At 41.1% G+C, this 14,147-nt stretch overlaps 1 protein-coding gene across 3 annotated transcripts in view; it reads left to right on the plus strand.

Annotated features, from left to right (window-relative positions):
• rtn1a (reticulon 1a) overlaps nucleotides 1-14,147 on the plus strand; it is a 235,465-nt gene that overhangs the window by 58,843 nt on the left and 162,475 nt on the right. For 2 of the 3 annotated variants that reach the window (XM_043697266.2, XM_043697271.2), the window contains exon 2: nucleotides 8,035-8,073. The exons of the other annotated variant lie outside the window; for it this stretch is intronic. In XM_043697266.2, the coding sequence (XP_043553201.2) occupies nucleotides 8,035-8,073 (39 nt within the window). The remainder of the gene's footprint in view (nucleotides 1-8,034; nucleotides 8,074-14,147) is intronic. 3 annotated transcript variants of the gene reach the window in all.

Raw genomic sequence — 14,147 nt, forward strand, 5'->3', positions numbered from 1 at the left:
TCAAGAATAGTTTCTTTCCCGCCGTTGTTAGACTGCTGAATGGACACCTCAAATTTCAGACCTAATGTTTATGTTGCTTTTTGTGCACTTTCTTTGCAGCCATAACTTTGTATTCCTTGCTCTGTTCAATCACCCTATGATCTTTGTGTCTTTGTATGTTATGATCTGCTGTACTGCAGGCAAAACAAAACTTTTCACTGTACTTAGGTACATGTGGCAATAAATCAATCAAAATGTGATAGAATTTACCCTGCAGTTTGAGAGGGAGAAGATTGAATCAGGTATAATATTATTACAATTAAGTAGAGGTAACTACAAAGATATATGGGAAGCCAGAGTTGATTGGAAGAGAAGCCTAGCAAGGACGATGGTGGAGCCACATGGTAGAACTTTCTGGATGTAATTTGGATGGCACTATAGAAATCCAAAGGAAAGAGAAACATACCAAAGGGAGGATGAAGCAACTATGGGAAACGACGGAAATTAGGAACAGCAATTTGGCAAAATGAAAGCATACACTGTGATGAAGATTAGTGGGAAATCAGTGGATTGTGAAACCTTCAAAAACCAGCATAGGATAACTGAAAAGGCAATAAGGTGGGGAAAAGTTGCAGGAGTTTTTTTTTTAGATAGCTGAAAGGTAAGAGAGAGCTGAAAATGTGTTGCTGGAAAAGCGCAGCAGGTCAGGCAGCATCCAGGAACAGGAGAATCGACGTTTCGGGCATAAGCCTTTCTTCAGGAAACACATTTTCCAGCAACACATTTTCAGCTCTGATCTCCAGCATCTGCAGACCTCACTTTCTCCTGAAAGGTAAGAGAGAGGCAGGAGTAGACATTGGACCATTGGAAAATGAGGCTGGAGAATTAGTAATAAGAATCAAAAGAAACTGAATATGTACTTTACATGAGTCTTCACAGGAAGACACCAGCAACACAACAAAACATGAAGAGAATTGGGGCCAGAGGTCAGTGTAGTGGCTGTCACCTGAGGTGAAGGTGTTGGGGAAGCTGAGAGGTCTGAACGCAGATAATTCATCCGTACTGGATGGGCTACACCCAGGGTTCTGAATGAGATAACTGAGGAGATTATAGAGACATAGTGGTGATCTTTCAGGAATCGCTGGAGTCCGGGAGGGTCGAGAGACAGGAAAATGGCTAACATAATTCCTCTGTTTAAGAAGGGAGAGATGCAGAAGACAGGAAACCATAGTCTGGTTAGCCTGACCTCGGTCGTGAATAAGATTTTAGTGTTCGTTATTAAGAATGAAATTGCACAATATTTGGAAATGCATGGTAAAATAGTGTGGAATCAGCACAGCTTCGTAAGGGGAGGTCATGTCTGACAAATCTGTTAGAATTCTTTGTAGAGACAATGGACGTGGTCTATTTGGATTTCCAGAAGGACTTTGACAAGGTGCCACATTGGAGACTGCTAAATAAGATAAGAGCCCATGGTGTTAGGGTGAGGTACTGGCATGGGTAGAGGATTGGCTGACTGGCAGAAGGCTGAGAATGGGGATAAAGAACTCTTCCTTTGAATAACAGTTGTGACTAAGTGGAGTTCCACAGAGGTTTGTGTTGGGACTACAACTATTAACGTTAAACATTAAGGATATAGACAAAGGAACTGAGGGTATTGTTGCTGAGTGAGCAGATGACACAAAGATAGAGAGAGGGAGTGGTAGTGTTGAGGAAGTGGGGAAGCTGCAGAAAGACTTCAAAATGCAAAGCAAGTAGGCAAAGAAGTGACAGTTGGAATATAATGTGAGAAAGTGTGAGGTTGTGTCCTTTAGTAGGAAGAATAGAGGTGTAATCTATTTTCTAAACTGGGAAAGGCTTTGGACATCTAAAGCACTAAGGGATCTGGGAGTTCTAGTTCAAGATTCTCTTAAGGTTAACGTGCAGGTTCACTTGGTATTTTGGAAGGCAAATGTAGTGTTTGCATTTATTTCAAGAGGGCTAGATTACAAGAGGGTAGATGTCCTGCTGAGGCTGTCTGGACTCTAGTCAGACTGCAATTGGAAAATTGTGAGCAGTTTTGGGCCCTGTATCTAAGAAGGAAGAACTGGCACTGGAGGGATCCAGAAGAGGTTTATAAGAATGGTTATGAGAATGATCTAGTGTGCTTCCAATTAAACCTGTTGGACTATAACCTGGTGTTGGGTGATTTTTAACTTGGTTATGAGAACGAATGAATGGCTCATCATATGGGGAACAGATGATCTGTGTGCCTGTACTTGATAGAGTTTAGAAGGATGAAGGGGAGCGTAATTGAAACGTACAGAATATCGAGAGGCCTGTATAGAGTGAACATGGAGAAGGTGTTGCCACTAGTAGGAGAGACTAGGACATAAGGGCACAACCTCAGAATGAAGAGACATTCCTTTAAAACTGAGAGGAGGAGAAATTTCTTCAGCCAGTGGGTGGTGAAGCTATGGAAGTCATTGCTGCGGATGCCAGTGGAGGCCAAGTCATTGAATGTATTTAAGACAGCGATAGGTTCTTTATTAGTTAAGGGATCGAAAGTTATGGGGAGAGATGGGAAATGGGGTTGAGAAACATATCAGCCATGATCGAAAGGTGGAGCAGACTTGATGGGCCAAATAGCCTAATTCTGCTCCTGTATCTTATGTTCATTAGGTTCCATTAAATTGGAAAATGCTGGAGTACTCTGACCAGGATTTGGGTCATGTCACAGCTTCTGCTTATTCTGTCCAAAGTTAGAAGCCAAAACAGTCTATATTGCATACAAAAATAAACTAATTTCTCTTGTGCATTTTCTTAGCTCCTACTATGCTGTTTACCATTGCCTGGCCTAAAACTCCTACACTGTGTTACTTCTGTGACTGTGACTGCAAAATGATTGGAAGCCTGTCCAATTTTAGTGGAAGACAGTAGGTGGCCTGTGAGGACGCCCTCAATCAGCTCCAAACCTGAAAGGCTCACCCTTAGACTGAGCTATCTTGGGAAAGACAATTGTAACCAAGGTTATTTAGCTGATGAGCAATAGCAACAGAATTTGCAGAGCGGCAGGGGTGGGATCACCAGTGCTGTCATCCTTCAAGAGGACAGCAGGTTTATGCTGTACTGAACCACTACCACTGTGCTAGTTTGGTGATGGACTCCTTCGTCCTTTTTGACATTGGACATGGACTTGCTAGCAGCCAAAGTACCAGACCTTTCATTGGGTATACCCATCAGTTGTCTTCTGCAGTCTGCTCCATTGAGTTTCTCAGCTGAGTTATCGGCAACAGAAAATGTGCTGCATTATTTGGTTATGCGAAGGCCACAATTAGTGTATTGTGTCTACATCTGACCACCTCTTTTTGGGCAAGGATGTATGGGTTATTAAGAGGTTACAGAGCAGACTTGCCTGAATTGTTCTAAGTTTGAGGGATTTTAGTTGTAAAATCAAATAGGAGAATGTAGAATTGTTCTCCTTGAAGCAAAGCATGTTAAGGGAGATTTGATAGAGATGTACAAGATTATGACAGATTTGAGTTTGGTAGGCAAGGAATAATTTCCCATTAGTTTGAGTATACGAGGCCTGGGGCAAAGAGTTTAAAGTTTTGGGCAAGACATAGAAAAGGAAGAACTTTTTTAGGCAGCACATGATAACTTAGTATTCATGAAGGGATTGGATGTGAAGGTGGATCAGTGATTTGAAACTTAAATTTGATAGATACTTGATGGAGGCAGTTTGAGGAGTGGGATTATCTGGATTGTTCCTCAGAGAACTAGCATAGGTCTGTAGAGCGGAATCATCACTTTCTGTGTTTTTAATACTCAATAACAGTTTTAGTATCTGAGCTGTAGGCTGTGAGTGTGAAAGTGAGTGCCTGCATTTCTTCTTCTTCATTGTCTTCTTGCTCTTCCACTTGTTCTTTTCAATCACTGCCTGGCCAGCTTATAGTTATTGGGTGTTTAAAAGGAGAAAAGATTGATTTCAGCAGGAAATGAGTGAAGTAAGAAGTGAATGTTTACATTGAATTAAGCTTCTAAGTCAGAAGACATTGTGGAATGAAGGATAAATGGGATGTGAGTAGGAAGAATAATTATAATGATGATAATTTCTATTATGTGGAGAAGCTGGAGTTGGACTGGGGTGGACAAAGTCAAAAATCAAACAATATTAGGTTATAGTCCAACAGGTTTATTTGAAATTGCAATTTCAAATAAACCTGTTGGACTATAACCCGGGTGTAATTTGATTTTTGACTTTAATTTCTATTGTTTAAGTCCTGGTGCTGCCAAAGTCCTCAGCATTTATCAGTTCATTGATCACGAACACCATCTCTGCAATGAGGTAAGGGAATGCAGCCACATCTATCCTTGGATCCTGCCACCTTCAACTGCCCTCAAACTCAATGTGCTGTGTGGGCCAAGGCCAGTCAAAGAAGGCTCATCAGAGCGCAGTAAGTTTATTTCTCTGCCTTCCACTACACCTAAGAGCAGACCCAAATTTCGCAGCTGGGGTGGAGAGAGGTTGCAGTTGGTGTTTGGCTGACAGACTTGGTCATATCAAGGTCATATCAAGACCTGCTGTGTGTCCTGTCCATATGTCCGCTTACCACTCTCAGTTTGAACTTTCACAAGCATTATGATCACAGGGATGAGCGGTGGTCGAGGTGGTGTGTGGAGGGTCTATCCATCTCTGTACCTTGGGAAGAAGCTTCTGGGGGTCCTTTGTGTTGGTCCACATGCTCGGGTGAAGACCTTCCCACTGCAGCTTGCAGACCCTACAATAGAGGTACCATTACCCCAAAAAGGGTCAAGCAACATTTGCACTACACAAGTGTCAGACAGCAACCATAAGCAACAGGTGAGAATCTAATCACAATCCCATGACATTCATTCGCCTTTCATTACTTTCCCTGCTGCTATTAACATCCTTGCAGTTACTGTCAATGTTATACAGCTGCAGAAGGGAAAGAATGCTTTGTCAGGTGGGTATCTCTTAACTTGTAATGATCTGCTGTTTCCTTTGTGAGTTATTTTCACTGTCCATGTGTATAGCTATACAAGATTAACGGTAGTGGAGAAAAGTATCTGTCATTAATGTGATGGATAACTATGATTGATTGACGGCTTCTTGAGAAAGTAAGAGGGCCAATGATGAATACAGCTATTGCTGTATTCCTAGCCTCTAACTTGTGCTTGTAGCCACAATGTTTATATAGCTGATGCAATTCAGCTTCTAGTTGGATATTATCTTCATCAAACCATTTAGAGATGCTATTACAAACCTCGTAGAGCAGGAGGAACTTGAATCCAGGACTCCTGGTTCATAGCTAGAGGAATTACCACAAAAGCTCCCTCAAAGAGCTGACACAGCATGCTACAGGTATTTTTAATTAACTTGTTAAGATTTGTTATGATACACCCCAATGCCTTCTGGATCAGATGTAGGATTACTACCTCAAGAGACCTAGCAAGTTTCTGGTTAGTGGTAAGCTACAGGATGTTGAACACCTTTTTCTTTGGTTGGTGATTCAAGGCCAGGACTAGCAGGTGATTTTGATTCCTCTATGAGGCCACAGCTCCGCCAACTTACCAAAATCGTGTGTGGTTTGAATTTGCCTATGGGCTTGCTTCTCCATATGTCTCCTCAGTTGCCTAATATTGACAGAAACTAGAATGGGTGTGGAATTCTGAAACCAGTTCCTCCCACCATTCTTAAACACCTACTGAGTTGACCTACTTTGGCAAAAATACAGGCACTGCTCTTGTTGTTTTTATGCTTGTATCACTTAATCCTGTACTGTGATTTGGGTGTCCATTTTCAGGGACTACTGAGTTTCACTAGCTTATATCCTCAGTTTCTAAGATGCATAACCACTTGAAAACCAACCTATCAAAGGTAATTATGTACTCCATATCAGCAATCTTCATGACCTGTGGACACAGGTACATATCTATAATGATCATATGGGATGTAGAGATAATTGGCAATGTACTCCAATTTTAACTTGATAAATATTAGTCAAATTGCATTCTCACCTGCAATAGAACACTTTTAATTGATTTTTCTGATTAGACCAAGTGAGTTTCTTCCTGCAGACTGCAGGAAATGCCTTTGTCACCCATAACCACTAACAACTTCACAATTAAGATAGTAAAACTGAAATGCTATTCATAGCATGTGTTGAGGGAGAATTAAGAGTTAATGCTTTGAGTCCAATATGACTTCTTCAGAGCAAAAGAGGATAGGAAAACCAACAGATTCTATATTGTAAAAAGGAAGTGGAAAGAGAAGGAGCAAGTGGAACAGATGGTAAGGGTTTCCAAAATAAAAGGCGAGGAAAATGCTAATGGTAGGTTGAGGAAGGATATAGATGAAGCGCAGATGTTAACTGCAGAAGATGGGCCAGCTCTTCTGAGAGCATACCTATGGAAACAAGACACTTGGAGAATTGGTATTGCAGTGGGGGGGGTATGTGTGTGCATGCATGCACATGCATGCCTTGGGGGGTGGTGGGCTGGGTGGAGGAAACCAGGCAGTAATCAAAATGGAGGACAGAGTTCATGTTGAACTCCGAGTTCAGCCCTGAAGCTCAAAGTGCCTAAGTAGAAAATGAGGTACTGATCTTTGAGCATGCGTTGGGCATCGCTGAAACACTGCTGCGACACTAGAACAGAAGTGTTATCATGAGAACAAAATTATGTATTGATGAGGCAGAGCATTGGGTTCATGCCTGTTGAAGGTGGCAGAATCAGAACAGATGTGGTGGTGGCTTAGTTTTTCCTCAACTGGATTCTTCTCTCCCTACCCCCTCCCTCAGAGATTAACAGAGTCTTCAACCAGGTCAGAACTACTTCCCACACTTCTTCCCCCATCTCTTTTCCTTATTCCCAGAACAACAATACAGTTCCCTTTTGTCATTATCTTCTACCCCACTAACTTTCACATGCAAATGATTATCCTCTGCATTGCCCATTCCCATCACTGTCAGGATGCACAACCAAACATATATTCCTCTCTCCTGTTAGTATTGCACAAAGAAGACTGGAGCCACAGTAACATTCTTGTCCAGTCCTCTATCCTCTCAACTCCCCTTCACCACACCTCTGTGGCACCTTTCCATGCAATCACAGAAGCTGTTACACTCGCTTCTTTATTTCTTCACTCTCCAAGGCCCCAAATATACTTTCCATGTGAACCAGAGTTAGTTGTATGACTTTTAATTTAGTTCTGTATATGCTGTTCAGAATGTCATCTCCTGTACATGGTTGAAACCAAAAGTGGACTGCATGACCATTTCTTGGAAAACCTCTGCTCTGTCTGCAAGAATGGCCCCAACCTTCTGGTCAGTTGCCATTTCAATACATTATGTGGCACTCATTGTCAGTCGTGGGCCTGTTGTAGGTTCCAGTGAAGCCCAACACAAGCTGAACGAACAGCACCATTTTTCTGCTTACGTTCTTTGCAACTTTCAAGTTTCAATGATACATTCAACACTTCAGACCATGAACTTTCTCCTCCATTTTGATTATTCCCACTTCCTGCAACCTAACAACCCCCTAGTGTCTTGTTTGCAAGAGTTTGCTTTCAGCAGACCAGATCTATTTTGTACAATTAACAATTGCTCTTCATGTATGCCACTCACGTACCTACCATGAGCACACCCCTTCCCTTCCCTTTTGCTCTGGACATCCTTACCATCTGTCGTCCCACTTGCTCCTCCCACTTCACATTACAACAAAAAACTCAGTGGTTTTTCAAGCTCCTTCAGTTCTGAAGAATAGTCATTTTGGATTCAAAGCATGAGCTTGGTTTCTATCTATAAATGTTGCCAGATTTATAAAGTTACTTTGTATTTTATATCTTCAACATGCGCAGTATTTTGCTTTTGCTATTAGTATGGGCAACAAATGCTTGTATAGCCAGCCACCCCAACATCCTGAGAATTTGTTTTGAAAATTTGGTGGTAAATCTGTTGAAAACTAAATATTACGATAAGAAAAAAGTGGACAAAATAATGTTTTATCACATTTCATTGTTTTACTGACTCTATATCTCTGTCTTTTTTCCAGTTGGACATTCTCCCTTGATTCAGAATCTAAGTACAAAAGGTAACCACACATATGTGTTATAATGTAAATTCAGTTTCTGAAATATCATTGAGTTTAATTGATTTGTGACATTTTCATGAAAGCTAACAAGGAAAAGAGCATAATTATTAAAACATTTCCAAGAATCTCCTTACATGATTTTAAAAAGACCTACTGTATGCCTGTAAATTTATTCTGAGAAATATAATTTATTTTTGTGTAAATTAGAAACCATTTATTTCTACTGTTATAATAAACAACAGCCTAGATTGTACAGTGGCTCAGTCGCTCCCCTTCTACTTTCATCTGAGTGACAATGATTGTAACAGGACTAGATAGGGTAAGCGTAGAAAGGATATTTCTGATGACCAGAACAAGGGGCCACAGTCTGAGGGTAAGAGGCCATTTAGGACTGAGAGGAAGAGAAATATCATCTCAGAGATTTGATGACCTGTGGAATTCTCTACCACAGAAAGTGATAGAGGCTAAAACATTGGATGCTTTCAAAAAGGAGATAGATATAGTTCTTCGGACAAAAGGGATCAAAGAGTGTTGGGCAAAGTAGCAACAGGATACTGAGTTGTCTGATCAGCCATGATCATATTAATTGCTGGAGTAAGCATGAAGAGCCGAATAACTTATTCCTGCTCCTAATTTCTACGTTTCTTTGTTTGCAAGTCAGTTTGCTGAAAGTAGCAGGAAATGAAACTATGGCTTCGGTCAGTTCGAATAGTATCTGACAATACATCTATTCACTTTCTTTATTGTTTGGTTCATGGAAAATCATTTATTGCCTTTCCCTAATTTCCCACTGGACAGTTGAGAGTCCAGTCATATTGTTCACGACCTGGAGTCACAGGCCAGACCAGGTAAGGATGGCAGATTTTCTTCCCTGAAGGCCATTTATGAACAAGGTGGCTTTAGGCTAGCTTCTTATTCCAGATTTTTACTGAATTCAAATTTCACCATCTGCCAGGTTGGGATTCAAACCTGTCTCTAAAACATTAGCCTGTGTTCTGGATTACTAATTCAGTGGAATTACCACTTCACCACTGCCTCTCCTGAACTACGATTCTGTGAATTATGCAAACTTTGTTAATATTTTGTGACCTGAATTGAGAACATCCATTATACCTTAGTGAATCAATTGCTACATACAGTGTGCTTATAAATTCCTTGTGCAATTTTGAGCTTGGATAATTTTGGGTAGAATGTTTTGTAATTGCTAACTGATTTCCCAAGCGGTGCATTTTTGATGCAATGAACAGTGGATTTCTTACCACAACCATCCTAATCTCCTAGCCATAACACACATTTTCTCAACAATAACTGTTTGTTTGTTTGAATTATAACAACAACTCACATTCATAAGACTTATGAATTACGCTTTCATATACCATTCACAGTTTGTTCCCATCATGTGTACGTCCAAAGAACCCAAAGATTACATTTCTCTGAGGACTGTATAAACACCCTCTGTTAATTTTCTGGACTAATTTTGCTTCTGGTTCAGTTGCCAGCTTGCTTTTTGCTCTCTGAGAAAAAAAAGTTTGATATTTGAGTTTTAGTTTGGTCTCTTGTTTCCATTCCTTTCATTCTTTGGTAAGAGGGTGATATTTTTAAGATGTCCTTACAGGATTGCCATTCTTAAAGATGTATTAATCAGTGTAAATTCTTCTGTGTCATTTATTACAACAACGAAATAAGAGATGCTAAATATTATGATATATGGAGGGGTGATCAAAAATTTGGTCAAAGTGTGGGATTTTTGAGTGTCTTAAATTAGAAGGAAGTTTTATGAACTGCAGAACATGGGAAGAAAGGATGAACACATGGTTGGTAATGAAGCAATGGAGGGGATGCACAAAGTCTTGAGCCAGGGAATTATGCATTCCATAGGGGAGCAGAAGTAATACAGAGAGGTGAAACTATGAAAGGATTTCATCACGAGGCATTGAATTTTAAACTGGAGACTTTGAACTAGGAAGAACAGGGGTGGTAAGTCCTGAGTGGGATTCAGTAAGCTAATGTTTCCTGATTGCAGAGGATGAAGACCAATGATTAAACAACCTCTACCCATTTATTGTGCGTAGAACATCTTAGACCTATGTGCTATTCATTCCTTAATGTGCCTCAGATTGATGCACTTGTATTGACTTGATCACAAGATCTTAATACTAAACTCTTCAGCCATCTAACCTTTCCGGTCAGGAATTTTGGGCTATCTTAACGGTTGTGTAGGAGTGATTAATGCACAGGGAAGAGTTTCACCTGAATGGAGGCAAGAAAGACTTGAAAGTCATTCTTTGTTACAAAGAATTTACTGGCAGATAATCAGATACCAAGATTGGAAATATGTAAGGGAGCTGGAATCAGTTGTGATGATACAACAGGTTATGACAGAGACTGAAGACATTTTTTTCACTTGTGGAAACTGTGACACATCCATCACTGGATATTGGAGTTAATGGCAATTCAGGAGGGGGAAGGGGAACTTTTTGCTAGTTGGATGAATATCTGGCAGAAAGAAAGATGGTTGTGGTTGTTGAAGGTCCGTCATTTCAGCTCGAGGATATAGAAGAATACAGCGCAGTACAGGCCCTTTGGCCCTCGATGTTGCGCCGATCCAAGACCACCTAACCTATACTAACCCACTATCCTCCATATACCTATCCAATGCCCGCTTAAATGCCCATAAAGAGGGAGAGTCCACCACTGCTACTGGCAGGGCATTCCATGAACTTACGACTCGCTGAGTGAAGAACCTACCCCTAACTTCAGTCCTATATCTACCCCCCCTTAATTTAAAGCTATGCCCCCTTGTAATACCCGACTCCATACGCGGGAAAAGGTTCACACTGTCAACCCTATCTAACCCCCTAATCATCTTGTACACCTCAATCAAGTCACCCCTAAACCTTCTTTTCTCTAATGAAAACAGCCCCAAGTGTCTCAGTCTTTCCTCAGCATGTTTTCCTCAGCATAGTGTCCTAGGCCAAACCACCTTCAGCTGCTTCATTAATGACTTTCCCTCCATCATAAAGTGGGGATATTCACTGGTTGATTGTGCAATAGCCAGCACCATTCATGACTCCTCAGACACTGAAGCAGTCCATTTTCAAATGCAGCAAGACCTGAACAAGAACCAGGTTTGAGTTGATAAGTGGCAAGTAATACTTGATAGTGAAAATTCTGCAGTGATAATGCCATTATATGTCAAGGGGTGATGATTAGATTCCATTCTTTTGGAGATGGTCATTATTAGGCATGTGTATGGCTTGAAGTTTTTTCACTCATTCATTCATTCATTCATGAGATACAAGCAACTCTAACAGGGCCAGCATGTATTGCCCATCCCTAGTTCTCCTTGAGAAGGTGATAGTGAGCTGTTGTCTTGAATTGTTACAGCCCATGTGCTTTTCGAGCAGGCTTAATGCCACCTTCATAAGGGCAATTTGGGATGGACAGTAAATGTTGATTCAGTCAATGACACCCATGTCCCATGAATGAATTTTAAAACAAATTGAATCTCACAATTGCCCAGCAATGACTATCTGCAACAGGAGAAAATCCAATCACCATCCCTTGATATCCAGTGACATTATCATTGGAAAATAGAGTCAGAGTCATTCAGTGCAGAAGCAGACCCTTCAGCCCAACTCATCCGTGCTAACTAGGTTTTCTAAACTGTACTGGTTCATTTATGTGCACTTGGTCCATATCCTCCTATACCTTTTTTATCTAAGTACCTGAACAAATTGTAGTGAATGGAATGAGGTCAGCCAAGTGGGCCTCACAGACCCAATCACTGAGCCCTGGCTGACATATATAAACAAGAGTGTTAGACATTCTGAGAGCTGGCTCTCAAGAGCAGTTTCAAGTACTACGAGTATGTAAATAAAAAGTGACTTGGAGATGTGATATCAGGTTCTATGGAGTTATTTCACAAAAGTCTTTTAATGTTGTAATTTTACTCACCTCAACCACTTCCTCTGGCAGCTAATTCCATATGTGCATCACCCTCTGTGGAAAAAGTTATCCTAAAGTCCCTTTTACATCTTCCCCTCTCACCTTAAAGTTATGCCCCCTAATGTTGGACTCCCCTACCCTGTGAAAAAGATCTTGACTATGCATCTTATCTATGCCCTTACTAACCATGCCTCCTATATTTTCATCCAAATCATTAATATAAATGACAAACAACAGTGGACCCAGCATGATCCCTGCGGCATACTACTGGCCAAAGTCCTCCAGTCTGAACACAACCCTCTACTACCATCCTCTGTCTCTTACCGTAAAGCCAATTTGGTATCAGTTGGCTGGCTGTCCTTGGATCCCATGTGATCTAACCTTACTAATCAGTATACTACATGGAACTTCTTTGAAGGCCTTACTAAAGACTATGTTGAAAACATCTACTGCTCTGCCTTCATCTATCATCTTGATCACCTCCTCAAAAAAACCTCAAGTTTGAGAGAGTCTTTCCCACATAAAAGGATCCCTACTATCAACATCATGTTGGTTACCATTGACCAGAAATTGAATGTGCCCAGCCATATATACACATACTGTAGCTACAAAAACAGGTCAAGATGAGGAATTCTGTGGCGAGTAACTCCTCTGTTTCCTCAATGCCTGTTTACTATCTATAAGGCACAAATCAAGAATGTGATGGAAAACTTTCCGCTTTCCTGGATGGGTGCAACTCCAATAACACTCATTCAGGACAAAGCAGCTGCTTGATTGGCACCTCATCCATCACCTTAAGTATTCACTCCCTTCTTCACTAATGCAGAGTGGCAGCAGAGGATGCCATGTACAAGATGCACTGTAGCAACTCATCAAGGCTCGCCTTGACAGTACTTTCCAAACCCACAACCTATGCAACCTAGAAGGACAAGGACAGCAGATGAATGGGGGCATGACAATCTTATTTTTCCCAAGATATGTGTCATTCTGACTTGGAACTATATCTTCGTACTTCACTGCTGCTAGGTAAAATTTTCAGAATTCCCTTCCGAACAGCACTGTGGGTATTCCAACACTAGATATACCACCTTCCAGGGCAATTACAGATGGGCAATAAATGCTGGCCTAGCCAGGATTGACCACTTTCCCTTGAATGGATAAAACAAGATCAGTCTGGACCTGCACAGGAATCCATCTCCCCTATTAAAAAAGGCATAACTAAAAGCTCTCCAAACCTCGCTCATGTGGTACTGATCACTTTGATCCCACTAACTTAACCTCTCATTTCTAGTTGATCAAGTTAAAGCAGTCACAATTTAAGAACATAAGAACAAGGTGCAGGAGTAGGCAATTCAGCCCCTTGAACCTGATGTGCCATTTAATACAAGCCCCTCATCTTGGCTTCAACTTCACTCACCTGCCCACTCGCCATAATCCTTTAACCTGTTTCTAATCAAAAACAATTTCATAAGTCTTAGAGTCATAGAGAAGTATAGCCTCAGAAATTGACCCTTCAGTCCAACTCCTCCATGCCGACTAGATCTCTGAAATTACGTTAGTCCCATTTGCCAGCACTTGGCCCATATCCCTCTAAACTCTTCCTATTCATATACTCATCCAGATGCCTTTTAAATGTTGTAATTGTACAAGCATCCACCACTTCCTCTGGTAGTTCATTCCATACATGCACCACCTTCTGTGGGAAAACATTGCCCCTTAGGTCTCTTTCCCCTCTCATCATAAGCCTATGCCATCTAGTTTTGGACTCTGCCCCCCACACAACCCCCACCACAGGGAAAAGACCTTGTCTATTTACCCTATCCATGCCCCTCATAATTTTGAAAACCTCTATCAGGTCACCCCTCAGCCTCTAACGCTCCAGGGAAAACAGTCCCAGCCTGTTCAGCCTCTCTCTATAGCTCAAATCCTCCAACCCTGGCACATCCTTGTAAGTCTTTTCTGAACCCTTTCAAATTTCACAACATCCTTCCAATAATAAGGAGACCAGAATTGCATGCAATATTGCAACAGTGGCCTAACCAATGTCCTGTATACTTGCAACATGACCTCCCAACTCCTGTACTCAATACTCTGATCAATAAAGGAAAGCATACCAAATGCTTTTT

The sequence above is a fragment of the Chiloscyllium plagiosum genome, unplaced genomic scaffold (assembly GCF_037043375.1).
Source record: "Chiloscyllium plagiosum isolate Xiang-an unplaced genomic scaffold, Cpla_swu_hap1 HiC_scaffold_8, whole genome shotgun sequence".
Classification (NCBI taxonomy): domain Eukaryota; kingdom Metazoa; phylum Chordata; class Chondrichthyes; order Orectolobiformes; family Hemiscylliidae; genus Chiloscyllium; species Chiloscyllium plagiosum.